Genomic DNA, 20,849 nt, shown 5'->3' with positions numbered 1-20,849 from the left:
CAACCTCAAGAGCACGCATATAAAAGGTTTTGCATGAAAACAAAATCGTAAAATGTTGGCGGGGACAGGGGTGAATGCTTTGTTGTGATTGGTAGACTCAAAAGTCACGTAATCAAGACAATGTGCGGAATGAGGGTACCGAACGGACGTGGGCTGACTTTTATGCTAAGCGACTGCCCATTAGGCGTCTATAGGTGGAGGTCTGTGAATAGTAATTAATAATTTTTCAGCCGAGTGTTAATGTAATACGGGGAGGTAGGCTAAAGAAACGGATTTTTAAAATTTTTAACAACTGTTCAGCTGAAAGTGTTACTTAATATATCGAGGGGTATCCTACAGAAACTGAACCTATTTTTATTTTTAACAAATTTACAGCTGAATGTGTTAATGTGAAACGAAGAAATACCAAAATATGTAAAACAAAGAAAGTATAATAATTTTTTTTATAATTTTTCAGCTAAAACACAATGTAGAGGGCACACAAAAGAAACTGTACCTACTTACTTTTAGTTTTAACAATTTTTCAGCTGAAAGTGTTGTACCCTAAAAGGTTTCTATTTTCGTGTACCTGTGTAGAAGTGCTGGTCCGTCAAATACATGCACGAACTCCTCGGAGCCACACTTGATGGAGCCTGGTCCATTTCGGATGAAAGTGCCTTGCAACCATTTTGGAATTGTACCTAAAAAATTTATCCGTACTAATTAAACTTTACAATTTTTTATACTATTAGATAGCATTTTATTATCAATGGTTAACAAATAAACTATTAATAAACTTAAATCTAAAAAAAAACAACATTAAATATTATTTTTTGTTTATTTATTTTATATTATAAAATTAACAAATAAACTATTAATAAACTTAAATCTAAAAAAAAACAACATTAAATTAAAACTAAAATAAATTAAATTAAATCTAAAACCTCATCGAGACCACCGCAGCGAGGCATTGTACCCAAGATGCTGGCAGCATTACCCCTTTGGATGGCCAAACTAATTCTTTGACCAAGGTAGCTGCCAGCTCTCGGGTCCCCGGTTGACTCGATAACTCTTTTCGCAATTTCTTCAAAAAGAGCTCGAGCCCCCGGGCCCCACGGCCCCAAGGTCTCCACACCAAAAGGCACGAATACGAAGCTCCCATCGAGGTTTTCATATTTGCGCCTCTTGGCCTGTTCGGCGCTGATGGCCGCTGCACCCGCCTACTTTACAATTTAATATTATATATAATGGAAATCACTTACGATAGTTTAAACGCTAAAATTATTAGTATAATATTATAATTGCGAAAGCAATTCTGTTTATTACCTTTTCACCGGCCAACTGCAGAACCGATCTTGGTCAAAATTAGCATAATCTTACGGAAATTTTGGACGCAGAAAAGCTACTTTTCATCTCGCAAAATCAGAGTTTCAAGGGGTTTTCGAAAATATAAGCCCAAAGTCGCGGGAATGATCTAGTTTAAGTTTATTTTAGTGATTCTAAGACAAATGTCGCATCGAATCACGAACCTCCTTTTTATGAAATCCTTTATTTATTTATTCAGATACAAAGTAGCCCTTGATTGCAATCTCACCTGGTGGTAAGTGATGATGCAATCTAAGATGGAAGTAGGCTAACCTGGAAGGGTTATGGTAGTATTTATTAACCCCCTATCTTTTTGGTTTCTACACGGCATCGTACCCGAACGCTAAATCACTTGGCGGCACGGCATTGCCGGTAGGGTCGTAATTAGCCACGGCCGAAGCCTCCCACCAGACCAGACCAGAAATTTAGAAATTATAAAATTCCAAACTCCTGTCTAGAGTCGAAACCGCGACCTCCCACTAATGGGACGACAGTGCTTACCACTGCGCCAGGGAGGTCGTCAAGTCCGGTTGCTAATAGAAACGTATTTTTTATCTTTTCAATCCATGATGAATTATTGATGATAATTACTAGTAATAATCTGATTCCTTGTTCTGAGATAATAAAGTTAATGACCACAAATCAATTTCTTACCTACTTATTTCAAAAGATAACGCTGTCTAGTTCAATATATAATAAACCAGCTGTTCTATAATCTCATTTATAACTCAAACTTACTAATATTATAAACGCGAAAGTGTGTCTGTCTGTCTGTCTACTAGCTTGTCACGGCCAAACAGTTTAACCGATTGGATGAAATTTGGTACACATGCTAGTAGGACATATGCTACTTTTTGTCCTGGAAAATGAAGGTGTTCCTTTGGGATTTTTGAAAAACCTAAATGATGAAGTCGCGGACACCATCTAATTAAAAATAAACAAGGTACTTATCTATTTTCCTATAGGTAGGTACCTACATTTTCGATTCGTGACATATTTATACAAAATTAATAATCCTTGATAAGAATAGATGTACACGAGTGCGAATTTTCAAAGTTCAAAAACCTATTTATCAAGATATTATTATAATTTTATTATTAGATCGATTATATTATTATGATCGATATGCTAGGTCTCTACGTGCGTAGATAAAATACCTACGAGCATTCATTATCAAACAAATTTTCTAAAATCTAAGTATTATTATTATTATTATTAATTAAAGTAGATTGTCCGTGGACGGGCTTTTTGGCGTCTTGTGAAAACTTTAAATAATCAAAAAAATGTTTATTTTTATACGTATACATATAGGTATGTGTTATTACATTTTTTCACCGTATCGTTGAAAAATGTAATAAACAATAATTATCGTACTGAATTCACGTAAATCCGCCAACTGAATCTAGGGATGATTCGATACAAATAAGTACCTACTTGATGCTTTTGTTTCGATACCGATTACCGAGTACTTTGAGAATCAAGTCATTCTTTCGATACAGTTTACTCGGTATCTATTTGGTTTTGGAATCTATTTGGTGCGCACACTGAATAATTTATATTTCTATGTTTAAGTTATTTTAATGCCTGACAAGAAAAATAAAAAACCTGATCTGAATTTTTCACACAACGTTCCTAAAGTTGGCCGTGGGGGCCCAAGGCTCCTAAGAAAATGGGCAATCTCCTTTTAAAGAGAGCTGTTTTCTTTGTACGTGCCACAAAAAAGCCAATCAAAGTTTGATTCTTGTGAATTACTTATTAGAGTCCGTTTTAGGATCGATAAAATTCAATTAAATAAATAATATACTTTGAGAAAACATATTTTTATTATAGGACATGTTAGAGTGACATTCCAAATTTTAAAAAGAATTAGAATAAAATAGACAGCCAGTGTGACACATAAATTAATACAAAACCTTCTTTAGCATCCTCCCGTTTTGAGAAATTTATGTCACCAAGCCGATTAACTTACAAATAAACATAAGTCTAGGCTTATGGATAGGCTTAGTTAGAATATCTGCACATTGATATTCTGTGGGAACATATTTGACTTCAAGATCATTTTCTGAAACTAATTCTCTGACATAAAAATGTCTTAAAGCAATATGTTTCGTACGTCGATGAAGCTCTGGATTTTGAGAAATTTTTATAGCTGCATCATTATCAATTTGCAGCTTGGGAATTTCTTTTAATTTGGTAACTTCATTAAACAGTCTCTTAAGTCATACAATTTCACGAGCTGCTTCACTAGCTGCTACGAGCTCCGCTTCAGTACTCGAAATTGCTACTGATGTTTGCTTCCGACTTGCCCAAGCAATTACTCCTCCAGCATACATACACAGAATTCCAGATGTAGAGCGTCCTGTATTTGGATCTCCACCGTGATCTGCGTCACTATAACATTCTAAGGTTCCAGACTTGTAATCTTTCTTATATACAATTCCAAAATCTATTGTTCCTTTGATGTAACGAAAAATGCGCTTGACCTTTTGTACATCTTCTGTAGTGGGATTAGCAAGTGACCTGGATACAAAACTTACAGCGTACGATATATCTGGTCTGCTTGCTGTCATCAAGTATGCTAATGCACCAACAGCTTCTCTATAAGGAAACTTAACATCATTCTCCTTTTCAGAATCTGTTTGAGCTTCTTTAATAATTGGAGTATTGACTGCTTTACAGTCACTCATCCCAAAGCGTTCTAGTAGCTTTTGAGCATAATGCTTTTGTGAAACTACAATTCCACCATCTTTATCACTAGAAAGTTCTAAACCAAGAAAGTAATTAGCTGGTTTAGTGGTTATCTTGAACCTACTTCTCAATTCAGCTATAAACTTCTCAGAATCTTTCTGATTTGTTGATGCAACAAGTCCATCATCAACATAGAGCGCTAGAATAATTTTATTGCCTCGTCGATTTCTAATAAACAAACATGGATCTGTGTCACATTGTTTAAAGCCAATATTTTTCAGATAGTCGACAATACATTTGTTCCAACATCTGGGAGCCTGTTTAAGTCCGTATAGACTTCTCTTCAATTTACAGACTTTATTTGTGCCATCACTATAGCCTTCTGGTTGTTTCATATAGATATCTTCTTCTAATAAACCATTCAAAAAGGCAGTTGTTACATCAAACTGTAAGAGAGATAGTCCTTCGTTTGCAGCGATGCTTAAAATTGACCTAATAGTTGACATTCTAGCAACAGGGCTAAATGTTTCCTCATAATCAATTCCCTTCTCCTGAGTATAACCTCTTGCTACAAGTCTAGCTTTATATTTGTCGAGGCTTCCATCAGCATTGGTCTTCTTTTTATAGATCCATTTACAAGAAATAAGCTTTCTGTCTTTCGGTTTATCCACAAGTATCCAAGTTTTATTCTCTTTCAGAGAATTTAGCTCACTTTCCATAGCTTTCAACCATTCAGCTTTTTCAGAACTATTTATAGCTTGTTTATATGTTTCAGGTTCGCCTAAATCATTTACAACAGTAGATATAAAATAGTCATCGAATCGCACTGGTGGTCTTAGTATAGATCTATCTCGAAGAGTTCTTGTTTCAGGAATTTCTTCATCCTCAGAATCAGAGGAATTAGGAGTAACATATGATTCATTAGACTCGTCTTCATTTTGACTGATGATTTCATTTCCATTAGTCGACGAAGTGGGAATTACTTCATGTGAGCTTGAATCTGGAGCATTCAATGTTTGAGGCATACTAGAAACAGCATCATCTTGTAATACATCCTCCCTTGCATCGAACATTGGATGATTTTCATTAGTCTTAGGGAAGTGAATTTCTATACTTTGTTCATCTGCTTCAGTTGCATCTGAATCTAATCCAATTGATCTAATAATCGACTCATTAAATGTTACATCCCTCGATCTGATTAATTTAACATTGCCGTTATTATCACAGCCCAATAATCTGTAACCATCATTACCATCATAACCAATGAGAATACATTTATCGGCTTTCTTGCAGAGTTTTGTTCGCTTTTGTTTTGGAACGTGAGCGTAACATTCACTACCAATTATCCTTAAATGTTTAATGGATGGTTTTTGTCCAAACCATAACTCAAATGGTGATTTACCTTCTGTAGAAGTCGGTCCAGTTCTGTTCAGAACATAAGCAGCAGTGTTGACAAGCTCTGACCAACAAGCAAGTGGAAGTTCTTCATGAGCATGCATCATAGTACGAGCAGCCTCAACTAAAGTTCTGTTATCTCTTTCACAACACCCATTTTGCTCTGGTGTATATGGCATTATCAATCTTTGCTGAATACCATGAGACTTTAAAATATTTTCTACAGCCTCGTTATGAAATTCTCCACCATTATCGCTGAGAATTGTTTTTATTACATGACCAGCAGTCTTTGTTTCATTAATCATCTGTACAAGCTTATCTTTAACTTCAAACTTGTTTTTGATAAAATAAATTTGACGATACTTGCTGTAATCATCTTTAAAAAGTACAAAATAGCGAAATTTACTGAAAGAATTTGGGAACGGACCACACACATCAGTATGTATAATCTCTCCTGGTACTTTAGCTCTTTCTCTTGTTCCAAATTTACATCTGTGTGTTTTACCATAGACACATCCTGTGCATAATTGAGAATCGAGTTTTACTTTGATACCAAGTTCCTTTTCTAACAAAAGTTTTACATGTCTTTTATTCTGGTGACAAAATCGTTCGTGATACAGTTGTAGGATATTATCATTAGATACAGTGTTCAATTCAGGAGTTTGTCTTTTAATTGCTTGTATATTTAACTTATACAGACCTCCATTTTTAACGCGTTTTCCAATTAAATTAATTTTTCCTTTTACTTTCAACATACACGATTCTCTTTCAGATATAAAGACACTGTCCTCTAGTTTGTCTTGTGCGGCAAGAACAGAAAATAAATTTCTTTTTATTTCAGGTACATACCATACGTCACAAAGCCTTATATATTCTTGCTGTCCATGAACGTCTGCTATTATATCAACTGTACCTTTACCGATAGCTTGTATTTTAGCGCCATTTGCAGTTGTAACCGATTGGTTATTATTAAAATATTGAAATGTAGAAAATATGTCATTGCAACAAGAGACATGGCTAGTTGCACCATTGTCAACATACCAATTCTCATCATCTCTTTCAATTACATTAACTGTTTCATTAGTTTCAATCTGCATTAGTGAAAGTGTAAAGTTGGCATCTTTAGCTTTACTTGTTGATGGATTTTGTGGCTTAGGAGGTTTACCATCCGATATCCACTTATAACAGCTTTTGACTTTGTGTCCAGTAAGGCCGCAATAACCACATTTCTTCTTTTTATTCATTTTACTATGTACAACTAGTGCTTCAGTATTTTCTTCTTTATTTGTAAGCGATCGTTCATAAGCGCAAATTTGAGCTGTCAAATTATCAATATTACGATCCTTTTTAGACATAAGCATCCAACTAGATTTAAATGGAAAATAGCTGTCATCAGGTAAAGTTTCTAAGATCTTGCAGATGAGTAAAATCTCTGGAAGGTCATATTTTTCTTTATCTTGAAGAACATCTTTTTCAGATTTTTGTAGTTCTACTTTCAATTCATGCCATATATTTTTCAATTTAGATATATGCATTGACATGTCATGAGAAGGATCTTTACGATAGCCGAAGAAACTGTAGCATAGTGTATAGCTTTTATCTTCAGATGTACCATCAAACAGAGTGTGCAATTCTTCCCAAACCTGTTTAGCATTTGTGAATCTCATCACTTTTTGTAGAGTAGCATCTGACATATTAGCCATTAAAATGAACATTGCAGTATTGTTTATCTCATTGTATGTTCTCAGAGCTTTTTGATAAAAATCAAAAACTTCTGCTGATGCTGTGCTATCCGGTTCCTTTGGTTTGTTTAGATTGCCATTTATCGCATCTAAGCATCCAGCAGTACCTCTTAGCATTAACAGTACCTTGCAGCGCCATGTTGTCCAATTTTCCTTTCCTTCTAAACGACCAATATCAATTTTGAAGCTCGTGGATGAATTCCATGAAGACGACATTTTGATAAATCTTGTTAGAATTTTTAAAGAAAATAGAAATTATAGCTTATCTCTGCTCTAAAATAATTCTTGAATTTATTTTCGATCTGCTACCATATTAGAGTCCGTTTTAGGATCGATAAAATTCAATTAAATAAATAATATACTTTGAGAAAACATATTTTTATTATAGGACATGTTAGAGTGACATTCCAAATTTTAAAAAGAATTAGAATAAAATAGACAGCCAGTGTGACACATAAATTAATACAAAACCTTCTTTAACATTACTAACAGATTCAACACAATGAAAGTTTGTTAACATCGTCTAGAAACTATTAATTATCTTATCGGCGATTTGTCAGATTTCAAAGATGTTTAGATAAAGTAACTTTGAAACTTTCAAAGTTTCATGAGCTCAAAGATTTTCATCAAAATTTTGAACCCGTGTAGGTAATTTCTCAACGACAGCTTATATTACTCACTACAATCTTTGTTAATAGTACCTACCTACCTCCACGTTTTTTTTGTTTTAAATCTCACCAGTATTCTCATAGCTAACTTCAGCTAGTTTCATACTTTTTAGTCAGTTTGAAAAACGTGGTAGAGGTATTTAAAAAAATGTACTTACTTATTTTTTTAAATCTATCCACACGTACGATGCCACGTGCAAAATTTAGAATTCACATAAGAATCAAACTACGTTTGTATGGGTCGCACTTGGGAGCCCTCGAAATAGAATCCTGAAACTTTATGTACCTACCGCGAATCGCGATTTATGAAACTGTGATACAACAAAAATCGCGTTTCTAACGAAATTACTTTAGATTTATTTACCTTAATGTTACACTACTTACTGCTTCTCCATAATATAAACTACTAGATGATGCTGGCGACTTCATCTGCATGGATTTAACTTTTTGATTTTCCGAGATAAAAAGTAGCCTATGTCCTTTCCCGGAATGTACCAAATTTCGTCAAAAACATTTGAACGGATGGGCCGTGAAAAGCTAGCAGACAGACACAATTCGCATTTATAATATTAAGTAAGTAGTATGAAAGTATGTACTTTATTATTTGTTGTTCTCGAATTAAAACTAAGGCAAACAGGCCTTCCAGGTTAGCCCGCTATCATCTTAGATTGCATCATCACTTACCACCAGGTGAGATTGCAGTCAAGGGCTAACTTGTATTTGAATAAAAAAATTAAAATTTAAAAAAAAAAAACACGATACAAAGAGCAAACAATCACGCACAACAGACGGGAACGTTTAAGTGCGGAAACCAGCTCAGAGAGGAGAAAGAAAGAAAGAAGAGGAAACAAAATAAAAAGGCAAACCTGTTATTTTCCCGGTGATAGGTTTCTTGATTTCCACTTCGCAGCTCCTCAGCCACGGCTGCATATCATATTCAGGCCGCAGCTTTTCACACTCCGACATTCTGACTCCTACTTATTAACTTTATACAACCTTATGTACTGTAAATAAATAATTCTGTCACATTTTACCCGACTGCGGCGAAGTCCAAAAGGAGGGTTATGTGTTTGACCTGTGTATGTAGGTATGTATCAACAGCTCAACCGATTTTGATAAATGAGACGTCATTAGACTTATCTTGATTCTTGATGGCGTGAGTATCAAATATAATATTATATATGTATATATCACAAAATTCAGATATACAGGGTTACAGGAAAATAAGACACGATCCCCATAAGGGGTTATAGTACAGGACATTAGCTATCAAACGACCCCTAAAGTGCACATGCAAAAGTGTATCGCTTTCGAGTTATTCATTTTTTTATTTTTTTCTAGGTAAAGGGGTGTTTGCCACTTTTTTTTTTTTTTTTATTCAGATACAAGTTAGCCCTTGACTGCAATCTCACCTGGTGGTAAGTGATGATGCAGTCTAAGATGATAGCGGGCTAACCTGGAAGGGGTCTGGCAGTTTTTATTAAACCCATACCCCTTTGGTTTCTACACGGCATCGTACCGGAACGCTAAATCGCTTGGCGGCACGGCTTTGCCGGCAGGGTGGTAACTAGCCACGGCCGAAGCCTCCCACCAGACCAGACCAGAAATTTAGAAATTATAAAATTCCAAACCCCTGCCAGGAATCGAACCCGGGACCTCCCACTATTAAGACCACAGCGCTCACCACTGCGCCAGGGAGGTCGTCAAACTTTAAAAATTAGTAAAAAAAATAAACAATATATTTCATCAGATTTTTTTTCTTTCTTGCTAGTGCATATTCTTGTTAATAATAAACAGTTATAAAAGAAGAAAAATCTTCAAGCATTTTAAAATTACAGCTCAAAAACTGTTAGTTTTCGATTTTTAAATTTAATTCTTTGAATAACTTGCAATTTTCTGTAAAAATTATTATGGCACTTATCCTGCAGATTATTTTAAAAATATCTACGTATTGTTAGCTATCCATTGGTACATAAAAATTACAGAAAAAATTATAAAATCAAGAAAAAATTAGAAAACAAAGAGACTAGGTAGAGAATTCTTACAAATGCTATCGTCAAAGAATTATATCGGGATCAATGTAAAAACGACTTTAAATTTTCATGGCAGCCTTTTGTAAGTTTTAGAGACACTTTGGAAGTGTCTCTCGAGCAAACTATTCAGTTTAGAAAAAAATTATATAATTTTTGTAGTCCACGATGACGAAGTCGCGAGCATAAAGCTAGTTTAATATAATCTCGGTAGGAACGTCATTCTGAACCACTGGTAAGTATGTTTTAAAAGAAAAATACCTACTTACAAAGTTCTCTGAAGCACTGTCAAAACCATAAATGATGAACTGACTGGTACAACCGTTGTGAAAACCTACCTGAACCCAACTAAGTAAGCTTTGTCGTCACGATCTCGAAATTATAACATCCATACTTAATATTATAAATGGGAAAGTGTGTCTGTCTGTCTATCTCTCTGTGTGTCTGCTAGTCTTTCACGGCCCATCCGTTCAACCCATTTTGACAAAATTTGGTGCAAAGATAGCTAGCATCCCGTGGAAGGACATAGACTACTTTTTATCACGGAAAACCGAAGAGTTCCCACGGGATTTAAAAAAAAACTAAATCCACGCGGACAAAGTCGAGGACATCATCTAGTTATCTATATAAATAATGTTATAACAAAAGGAAAAGCTGACTGACTGACTGATCTATCAACGCACAGCTCAAACTGGACTACTACTGGACGGATCGGGCTGAAATTTGGCATTATGAAGTAGACATCCGCTAAGAAAGGATTTTTGGAAATTCAATCCCTAAACTGGTAAAACAGGGGTTTGAAATTCGTGTACTTAGTCCACGCGAACGAAGTCGCGGGCATAAGCTAGTCCCTAAATAAAATAACGATTAACGATAACATTTTGATATTATCGCTTTTGCTAATTAAGGTCAAGTCCACACAAACGACTGGTCGAACTCAAATGCGTGCTAGAACTTAGAACATACATATATATATCGGCCCAAAAACTTCAGACCGAAAACAAACAATAATTTATATGCTACTTTTTTATTTAATAAATAAGTAGGTCAAGGCACACAATATTAAGGCGTGATTTGCAAGCTCCTTTTAAACATTGGTTGGCACACTCTGAACGCATTAGGTTGACGTGAACTGTAGCTTTATATACAATGAACCAAAAGCTCAATTTGCTGTAATCCGCTGAAACAGTTCGAATCTGCATGATGCAACATGCAGCATGCGAAATGCACCGCCCGCCCTCCCATGGTTAGCAGTGGGAGGGCGGGCGGACGTCCGCAAAGTAACGCCTGCTTTTATACAACATTTAGCTTTATATGCACTGATCGGGCCAGTACCAGCCGTGGAAACCGTTGGGCGCTGGTGAAGGCGTCTTGAAGGTTGTTCGGGCGATTTCCTTCAAATCCTTAGCGTTTAACACTAGAAGTGTTATTGCACGGTCATCCTTACCCCACAGCAGGGCGCTCAGCAAAACGCCGTCATCTTCCTCCTAAATAGGTAATAATAGTTAATACTAAATGTTTTTATATTTTATCAATAAGCCTTTCTTCGGACAGGAGGGATCGAGCACTGTACCTAATATAAAGGTGATATCACCTACTTGTAAATCGAATCTTTGAAAAAAAAAAACCGGCCAAGTGCGAGTCAGGCTCGCGCAATGAGGGTTCCGTACTACAGTCGTATTTTTTTCGACATTTTGCACGATAATTCAAAAACTATGATGCATAAAAATAAATAAAAATCTGTTTTAGAATGTAAAGGTGAAGATCTTTCATATGATACCCCACTTGATATAATCACTCACTTCGAAAGTTGAAAATACTAATTATTAGGTTCATGACCACAATTTAATTTTTTTTTGTGTGATCTAACCCAAAATTCACGGTTTTCAGATTTTTCCCCAAATGTCAGCTATAAGATCTACCTACCTGCCAAATGTCATGACAGACAGACGGACAGACAGACAGACAGGCAGACCGACAGACAGACAGACAGACAGACAGACAGACAACAAAGTGATCCTATAAGGGTTCCGTTTTTCCTTTTGAGGTACGGAACCCTTAAAACAAACGCCGAGTTTCCTGCTGGTTCTTCTCGGTAGGCAAGGCATTCCGAACCAGTGGTAGATGCATTTGACGATTCTAACGTACTTGTAAAGTGTACTATTCTATTATTTTCTAGTAGACGGTTCACTCGAGTGATTGTTTACTACGATCTCAGTGGTAAGTGATGATGCAGTCTAAGATGGAAGCGGCTAGCTTGGAAGGGGATGGCAGTTTCCATTAAACTCATACTTCTTATCGATTTCTACATGGCATCATAATATTATCTCTGTCTGTCTGTCTGTCTGCCTGCTAGCTTTGCACGGCCCATCCGTTCATCCTTGTTTAGCCAATTTTGACAAATATTTGATACACAGATAGCTTGCATTCCGGGGACGGACATAAGATACTTTTTATCCCCGAAGTATAAAGAGTTCATTTTATTTACGTTTTTACGTAAATCTATGTGGAAGATGCCATTTTCAATCCTTCCTTCCTTTCTTCCTTCATCTATTTGATACAAAGATAGCTTATATCCGGTAGACGTTAATTTTTATCCCTGAAAGAAAGAGTTTTCACGGGTTTAAAAAACCTAAAAACCACGTGGACGTAGTGGCGGGCATCATCAGCTGTATATACTTAGTAGTATTGTGTATTGTGTAATTTTTCATACCTTTGCGTCGGGGTGAGAGACAAACATAGGTTCACCTGGGAATACGTCATACTCGCGCCATGTTTTGACTTCTCCTGTGTTTGCGTCTATTTTGATAATCTAAAAATTAATAGATGATAGAAAAAGTGCTAAATAGAAAGTGGAAAAAAATTCAACCTCTGAATGTAAATACCTAAGAGTTAGAAATTTGTATAGTCCACGCGGACGAAGTCGCGGGCACAGACTAGAGGGTTGAAACGGTAGATTTTTATCATTATTACTTATATCAGAATAAAAACCTACTGATTTGAAAAACTACTTACTGAGCCAGCATATTTGGAATGTACCTCTGATCCAATTCCATAAAAATATTTATATGGACGTCCTGAAAAATACAAAATTGTACATAATTAATGAGCTGGCGTGCAAAATGGCGTAATTGCACGAATAAAAAATTCAAAGTTGCAGCAAACAACTGAATGACTGCTCTTGAAACTTACTGTCATTATAACCGTTTTGGTACCTAAGTATGTTTAAAATATTAGGAGGTATAATTCCTTATCCTATGTCCTAAATGGTATAGTTACCGTCAAACTAGCCAACTTTGCCATTCAATGATACTTTGCCCAAAAAGCAATTTATAAGCCAATTCGCTATGCATTTTTTTTGATAAATTAATATTTAAACCAAAATTTGTTCGATTTTGATGGCGGGCAAAGTAATCCGGACTTGTAGCCAACAGTCCCCACATCGATTTTTCATCCAAATGTAACTCTTAAAAAATATGTGAAAAATACCATGACTATAATTATTTAAGGCTATCTTGACCTAGGTTTTAATATTTTGATTATATATAAATTGCTTTTTGGGAAAAGTATCGTTGAATGGCAAAGTTAGCTAGTTTGATGGTAACTATACCATTTAGGACGTAGGATGTAGGAAGGTAGAATAAGCCCTTAAAATGCACAAAAATTCATAATGACATTTCACTTCTGAAATATCATTTACTTAATATATTTTTTGTTTTGTTTTGAACAGCAAATTTTATAAATATTATAATTATAATTAAAGATTAGGGAATAAAAAAGTTAAATAACGTTTTAAGTAAAAAATTGGATTTGTATCATTCTGCCCCACTGACGCGCGATGGGGCAGATTAATACATCGCTTGGAGCACTTTGACACGAACTGAAAATGGGAAAAACTTGATAATAATTGAAAAGTATTTTTGAATATTAATACTTTCGTTAAATAATGGTCCGAATCAGTGAAAAACTTCTAAAAGTTTGAACATATTTGGATGTATGAGGTATCCAGGAATCATAAATCATTACTTCATTCCAAGTGACATAGGCGCTCGGACGCACAGGCATCGGGATGGGCAGGGCATGCAGATAGCAGCTATTATGACGTAAAGTGCGACAATATGGCGACAATGCTCTCTTGGTACTTGAATGACAATGACAGGGGGGCTGGGACAACCCTCCACTAGGTACTTGCTCTTGGCATTTTCCCGGCGCGCCTTCTTGACTTCCTACAAAAGTTTTTGTTTCATCCTTGTCCCTTATCCTCATTCTGCCCCCCTTGGGGCTAGACGTCACTAGCACAGCTAACATTGACAGGTAGGGCGCTGTTGGAGAACAAAGGCTTAGTTCCGATTTTCGTCACGCGCCAAGATAGGCATGTCGCACTGTAGACGTCCGCTAAGAAAGGATTTTTGAAAATTCAACCTCTATTCAACATTCAAGGGGACGAACCAACAAATTCCTAAAAGGCCGGCAACGCATCGGCAGTTCTCTGGTGCTCCAAATGTTCATGGGCGGCGGTAATCACTTAACATCAGGTGACCCGCCTGCTCGTTTGCTTGCAATCTCTATTAAAAAAAAAACTATTAATACCTAGGTAAAATTGGGGTTTGAAATTTGTTTAGTCGGGCATAGCTAGTGTGTAAAAGCCATACCATTATGAAGATCATAGTGTATTCTGGGTACTTCAAGACCAACTTCTGCTATCAGTTTGATCTCCACCCTGGTGTCGCGAGGGGCGTCCAGCGGGATCGTGATGCGTTTGGGGCGACTTTGACACCACTGCCCATAGTCAGGGTTGTTGTGTAAATCCTACAATATTTCAATCATCACAAAATTCTATTTATCATACATGTTAATGTTCAATCAAGGCAGCGCATTTTTGAGTGAAATCCATTCTTATAAAATTATAAATGCGAAACTGTGTCTGTCTGTCTGCTAGCTTTTCACGGCCCAACTGTTTAACTGATTTTGATGAAATTTGGTACAGAGCCGCTTGTATACAGGCCGCATGAGCAGTAGATAACCGTGGCTTCTGATCACCCAACTTTCCTCGGAAGATCAATCGGAGTCCTACGGGATTGTCAAAAAACCTTACCCCGATTGCCATCTCTACCTCGCGCAATATAGTAAGGTATATTTTATTTATTGGAGTCTACCTTTATGGCCTCCACATACATAGCATCGATCATCTTAGCATCTTTGTAGGACACCACGTCAACTATCAGGTTGCTGTCTTTCTCGAAAGTGTTGATTGTGTGCAAGAAGAAGAACGTCTCAGTGCGATATCGAGTTTCTTCGCCGGTGTTGCGATCCACAAGAACGATTTGAGTCTGGAAGTAAGTGCCTATTTAGTATGTAACAGTGTGTATTGGACTAAGAGCCAGCATGAGCCAGACATTCATTATTTTATAAAAGCTGAAAGTTTAGCTGCGTACATTGTCCCCAACACTGGGGGGAACGTTTGTTTTTGATTATGGTGGCCTTTAAGCGGGCTTCATGAAATTTGCCAGGTAGGTAGGTCTTATTGCAGACATATGGGGAAAAATCTAAAAACTTGACTTTGTGGTTACAAAAAAAATTGTGGTCATGAACTAATAATTAGTGTTTTCAATTTTCAAAGTAAGATAATCATATCAAGTGGGGTATCATATGAAAGGGCTTTACCTGTACATTCTAAAACATATTTTTATTTATTTTATGCCTTATAATTTTGATAAATCGTGCAAAATGTCGAAAAAATACGACTTTAGTACGGAACCCTCGGTGCGCGAGTCTGACTCGCACTTGGCTGGTTTTTATATATCGCAATTAATTTAAATATCTGACCAAAAACACGGTTCTCAATTCGACTGTAGGTAAGTACCTTTGATTTTTTTATTATTGTCGTTGAAATAGTTATTATTTTTACAAGCTCGTAGCTACTAATTTCGAAAATAATTTAATGGCTAAAAATTGTAAAGGAAGGTCGATTAATTACCGACCGTTTAAAGTCATACAAGTACCTCATGTTCAGGATACCAGTTCAAACAATTGGAGAATGAATTTTTGAAGAAGTGATTCTTCAGTATAGTTAACAGCGATATGGACATTGGTTGCTCTATTAATACAAAATAATTTTCAGTCACACCTGCAACAACAAAAAAAATATGTAGATCTACTTTTACTTCGTTTGTTTAGTTTACGTACTCCATAGGAACTAGTATTATAAAGAGGTAAAGTTTATAAGTTTGTTTGTAGGAAGTAATCTCTAGAATTACCGAACTGATTTACAAATATCTTCCACTAGTAGAAGTATACATTATTACTGAGTGACATAGGCTTTTTTTTTTTTAATTAGAGATTCCTGCAAAAATGTTAATAGGTAAGCTACCCGTGCGAAGCCGGGGCGAGTTGCTAGTACCTATATAAAACGAAAGATGACTGCCTGAATGACTGATCAATCAACGCACAGCTCAAACTACTGGACGGATCGGGCTGAGCTACGTTAGTAGGTAAATAGGTACAACCTGTTATATATTCTGTGGCTGGGCTTACAGGTAGCTAATATGACGTAAGCATCCGCTAAGAAAGGATTTTTGAAAATTTAAACTGTATAAAATAAGGGTTTTAAAGTGTAGTCCGCGCAGACGAAGTTGCGGCCATAAGCTAGTCATAATACGATTGCTAAAAGCCAACCAATTTAGAATGTCATTGAAGCCAACATTCGAATTTGGAGGCGGCCTATGTATGACGATATGCAGGATGATGGATTGAATTGGTATAGGTACTTACCGAAAGAGTGCATGTAAGATGGATTGAGACGCCATCTGGGCTCTATTGTATTAACGATTTCTGCCATTTTGAACATCCCTCCTAAAATAATAAAAATCAAATTAAGTATTAGACAAAAAAATATTCAGTCTTTTTTGATCTCCAATAATTTTCTGCTGATCGGATTTCAGGGGTGTGATATACTCGTATGAATACTGTAGGTCATCATCATCATGATCAACCCATCCCCGGCTCTCTACAGAGCACGGGTCGCCTCTCAGAGAGAAGGGGTTTGGCCATAGTCTACCACGCTGGCCATGTGCGGATTGGTAGACTTCACACACCTTTGAAAACATTATGGAGAACTCTCTAGCGTGCAGGTTTCCTCACGATGTTTTCCTTCACCGTTAAAGCAAGTGATATTTAATTACTTAAAACGCACATAACTGTAGGTACTAATATTAATTTTCATACCTTTTTCGTTGTACGGGAACTTTACGATGACATGCTTCATCATTCCTCTGACAATGTTTATACCAACGTTGTAAACATCCCCTGAAAAATTACTTAGTATGAGATATTATGAAGTAATTAATGGACGGACGTGCTATATTTTTTACGTTCATTCGTCCGTCCGTCCGTCTGTACGTTCGTCCGTCTGTCTGTATATCCTCACCGTTTGGCAGCACATGAGGATGCGCTGTATGGCACACGATCAATGCATCGAACAGATTTTCCTTTTCTAGCGATTCCAAAGTCTCCGGATCTATTCTGAAACAGAGATTTCAAACGTGAATTTCAAAAACTGATACACCACATTTTTGCAATAAATCAGTAGGTACCCTTATTACAAATGCGAAAGTGTGTTTGTTTGTTGGTTTGTCCTTCAATCACGTCTCAACGGTCTAACGATTGACGTGATTTTTTTGCAAGGGTAGGGATAATAACCTGGAGAGACATAGGTTACTTTTACCCGGAAAATCAAAGAGTTCCCACGGGATTTTTAAAACCTAAATCCACGCGGACGAAGTCGCGGGCATCAGCTAGCCAATAATATTTTTTGCAATAATAATAATAATAATATCGTTTATTAATACTACTAACGGACTAATTAAACGCTGCGCTTGTTTGCTAACGAAGTCGCCAATCGGTTTTGGAACGCCAACCTCTATTGGTTTTTGGAAACTACTAAGAGTCTCTAAGCTATGTATGGCAACACTATAAGGTTCCCTATTGACTACGGAACCCGAAACCAAGGGCAAAAGGTTCCATTGCCTCTTGGGGCTGGCGTGCTTGCAAAGTAATCTTACTTGTAAACATTGGTCACTTCGGTCAACGCGTAAACCTCATCGCCGAATGGGAACACTGAAACTCCAGCATTATCCGAAAGGCATTGTAGGGGTGAAGACTGACGCTATTCTGCAACAAGCAACTACGTTATCAATCAGCCTGTTTGTGTCCACTGCTGGGCATAGGTCTTCCAAGAGCACGCCACCACACACGATCCTCTGCCTTCCTCATCCACCAATTCCCGCTTCTTACATCATCCGTCCAGCGGGTTGGAGGTCGTCCCATACTGCGCTTGCTGATACGCGGTCTCCACTCCGGAACCACGTCTGCCCAGCGGCTATCGGTTCTGCCGATAGACTGCCACTTTAGCTGGCTAATTCGTTGAGCTATGTCGGTCCACTCTGGTTAATTACGTTAACTGACTGAACCTGTTACGGTACGCTTACACGGGCCATTGAACACAGCACCATACCACAGAATACCATACACAGCCCCCCTGCTAACCTCGGTGCGGGCGAATGCGGGTGACGTGTGGGTGTCCAGGGCGTCCCCCCGCCTCATTACCCCGATTGCCATCGCGACCTGTATTGTATATTTACGTCACTCAGGTAAGCGCACCATTATAAAACTGACAAAGAGAGTGCCTCAGAACAGTATCCGGCAGAAATATTGCACATCGACCTTTAGAAAAGGGATTTCGCTTCGTATGAGCATTGTCTCTGTCACTCATACCTATATGTGACGTTTTGTCGATTTCATCATTTTTATGTACGATATTTCCTGCTAGTTCTAGTAGACCTCCACCAAGAAAGAATTTTAGAATTTCAATATGTAGATTAGGTAGGAGTAGTACCCAAAAATTCTTGTCTCCTACAGACAGAGACCAACCCACCACTCCCATGGCCCACCAACCTCGCGGTTATATGGGCCGAAACGCGGGAGGGCACCCGTTCGGTACTTGCTCGGTGGCTCTTTCCGGGGCGCCTCTTTGACATCCCTACAAATTCTTTCTTTCCTGTCCTTGTCCCTAATTGTGTCTTTCTCCCTTTCTGGGGCAGACGTGCACATCACGCAGATCCCCGCGTGCCCCGCGGTCCGGATCCTTCCTCACACACCCACTAGTCCACGATCACGGTCCGAGCTGTTCCGCCTCTTGTGCCATGTGTGCGCGAACTCCCGTAGCTTGCCGAAGTTTTCCGCCGAAGCAACGAGGTCCTGGTAGTAAACCGGACCCTCCTCCTCGCGAACAATCCCGTCCAGCAGGGCGCACCGGAGGTCGTCGTACAGCGCACACTGCCCACAAACGTGGTGGAGGTCTTCCTCCGCCAGTCCGCACAAGCACCACCACTCTCCACGAGGCACATGTCCTGCAGGCGCTTGTTGAAGCATCCATGGCCTGTCAGGATCTGCGAGACACAGACCAGTTGCAAAGTGCATTTTGCACGTTATTTGCAGATTCGCAGCCTTCTTTATACAGAAAACTTATTGGCAACTTTCAAGTTCTAGAGCAAGTAGAATCCTGGGTGTGCCCAATAATAATAATATTGTTTGTTAGTCAATAATTTCTCCTTTTAAAGGATATAGATATAGAAGACTAACCTGTCAAAAATAGTATGACACGGGTCCGGTACAGATCTCGTACCAAATTCAAGAAACGACGATGCGTTGTGCTTTCCTGTTCTTTTTGAGGGTATCCGTGCTTAAGAAGCGGCACTGGTACGTCGCTTGACCGTTTTTTCAAAGCAAACCTGTAATAATTTATTCAATTCATAACCTTAATTCATTTGTTATTACGTAGGAGATATTATGTGATATTATGTCCACGTGTTCCCCTCGGCCACACAATACCGTGTGATGAAAATGTTCCATCCTAATCACATCAGAGCTAAACTGGATATTGGAGGCATATTTTCCACAGGTCTTTATTTTTTGTGACGGGCCAGAAAGGCCAGTAAAACCTAAAAATAACCAGCTAAAAGTGTTGAAATACTTAATATCCTAACAAAAATTATTTTTTCAAACCTGTGTAAAAGTGCTGGTCCGTCAAATAAATGCATGAACTCCTCGGAGCCACACTTGATCGAGCCTGGTCCATTTCTAATTAAAGTGCCTTGCAACCATTGTGGAATTGTACCTAAAAAATATAAGTTTTAATATTATACGTCTGTGTGTCACCTTTATACAACTCAACCGCTGGACCGATCTTTCAACTTCACCTAATTGACCTATTGGGTGATATTCCTAACTTAGTTTAACTTAGCGATTTTTAAGGTAAGTATTTAGTTAAGCTAGTTTAATCAAGTTGCCCGTAACATAGCGATGGTTTTCGCATAGCAAATGTGAAGCTTGATGTGCTGTTAACTGTATCTATACCCCAGTTAGTCATCCCATAACCTTGTTTCAGTTATTTTTGTGAATCCTGGTGTATTTAAAACATATCGTTTGAGTTTTAATGTAATTTTCTTCTATTGGAAATGAAATACATGCAAAAATTAGAATATTAAGTACCGTATTCTATAAAACGGTATTACAATATAATTTATTTTCGCTTAATAATTTGAAACTGATCGTTCTCAACATAGAAAAGAGTGACTCAAATTGTATTTCATATCACCGTTTTCAATATTTGTATAAACGCCCTCAATTTTTCGCCCACTTAATATATTTCAGTATTGTATCTCAAATTCAGTTTTCTTGAAACCTTTAATTTGAATTTATTTTCACTTGTTTAAAGTACTACCCTATTTAAAAAAAACCTGTAATTTTTTCCGGTGATAGGTTTCTTGACTTCCACTTCGCAGCTTCTCAACCAGGGCTGCATATCATATTCAGGGTGGAGTTCTCACACTTGGACATTTTGACACGTCCTTAATAGCTTTCCCAATCTTATGTCCTGAGTCCTGTCATTAAAAAAGTTCGTCAAATTTCTATAGTAGCAGATC

At 37.4% G+C, this 20,849-nt stretch overlaps 1 protein-coding gene across 1 annotated transcript; it reads right to left on the bottom strand.

Annotated features, from left to right (window-relative positions):
• Nucleotides 1–11,177: 11,177 nt before the first annotated feature.
• LOC117984463 (carotenoid isomerooxygenase-like) lies at nt 11,178–20,728 on the bottom strand. The gene is given in 14 exon segments (XM_069500251.1): nt 11,178–11,354; nt 14,056–14,189; nt 14,520–14,676; nt 15,024–15,197; nt 15,870–15,994; nt 16,639–16,719; nt 17,092–17,172; nt 17,294–17,388; nt 17,928–18,007; nt 18,009–18,036; nt 19,507–19,556; nt 19,558–19,638; nt 19,896–20,047; nt 20,671–20,728. Coding segments are annotated over 14 exon segments (1,473 nt in total).
• Between the last annotated feature and the right edge of the window lie 121 nt (nt 20,729–20,849).

Source organism: Maniola hyperantus, chromosome 8 (assembly GCF_902806685.2).
Source record: "Maniola hyperantus chromosome 8, iAphHyp1.2, whole genome shotgun sequence".
NCBI lineage: Eukaryota > Metazoa > Arthropoda > Insecta > Lepidoptera > Nymphalidae > Maniola > Maniola hyperantus.
The sequence above is the reverse complement of the archived record's forward strand: the minus strand, read 5'-3'. Positions and strand labels throughout refer to the sequence as shown.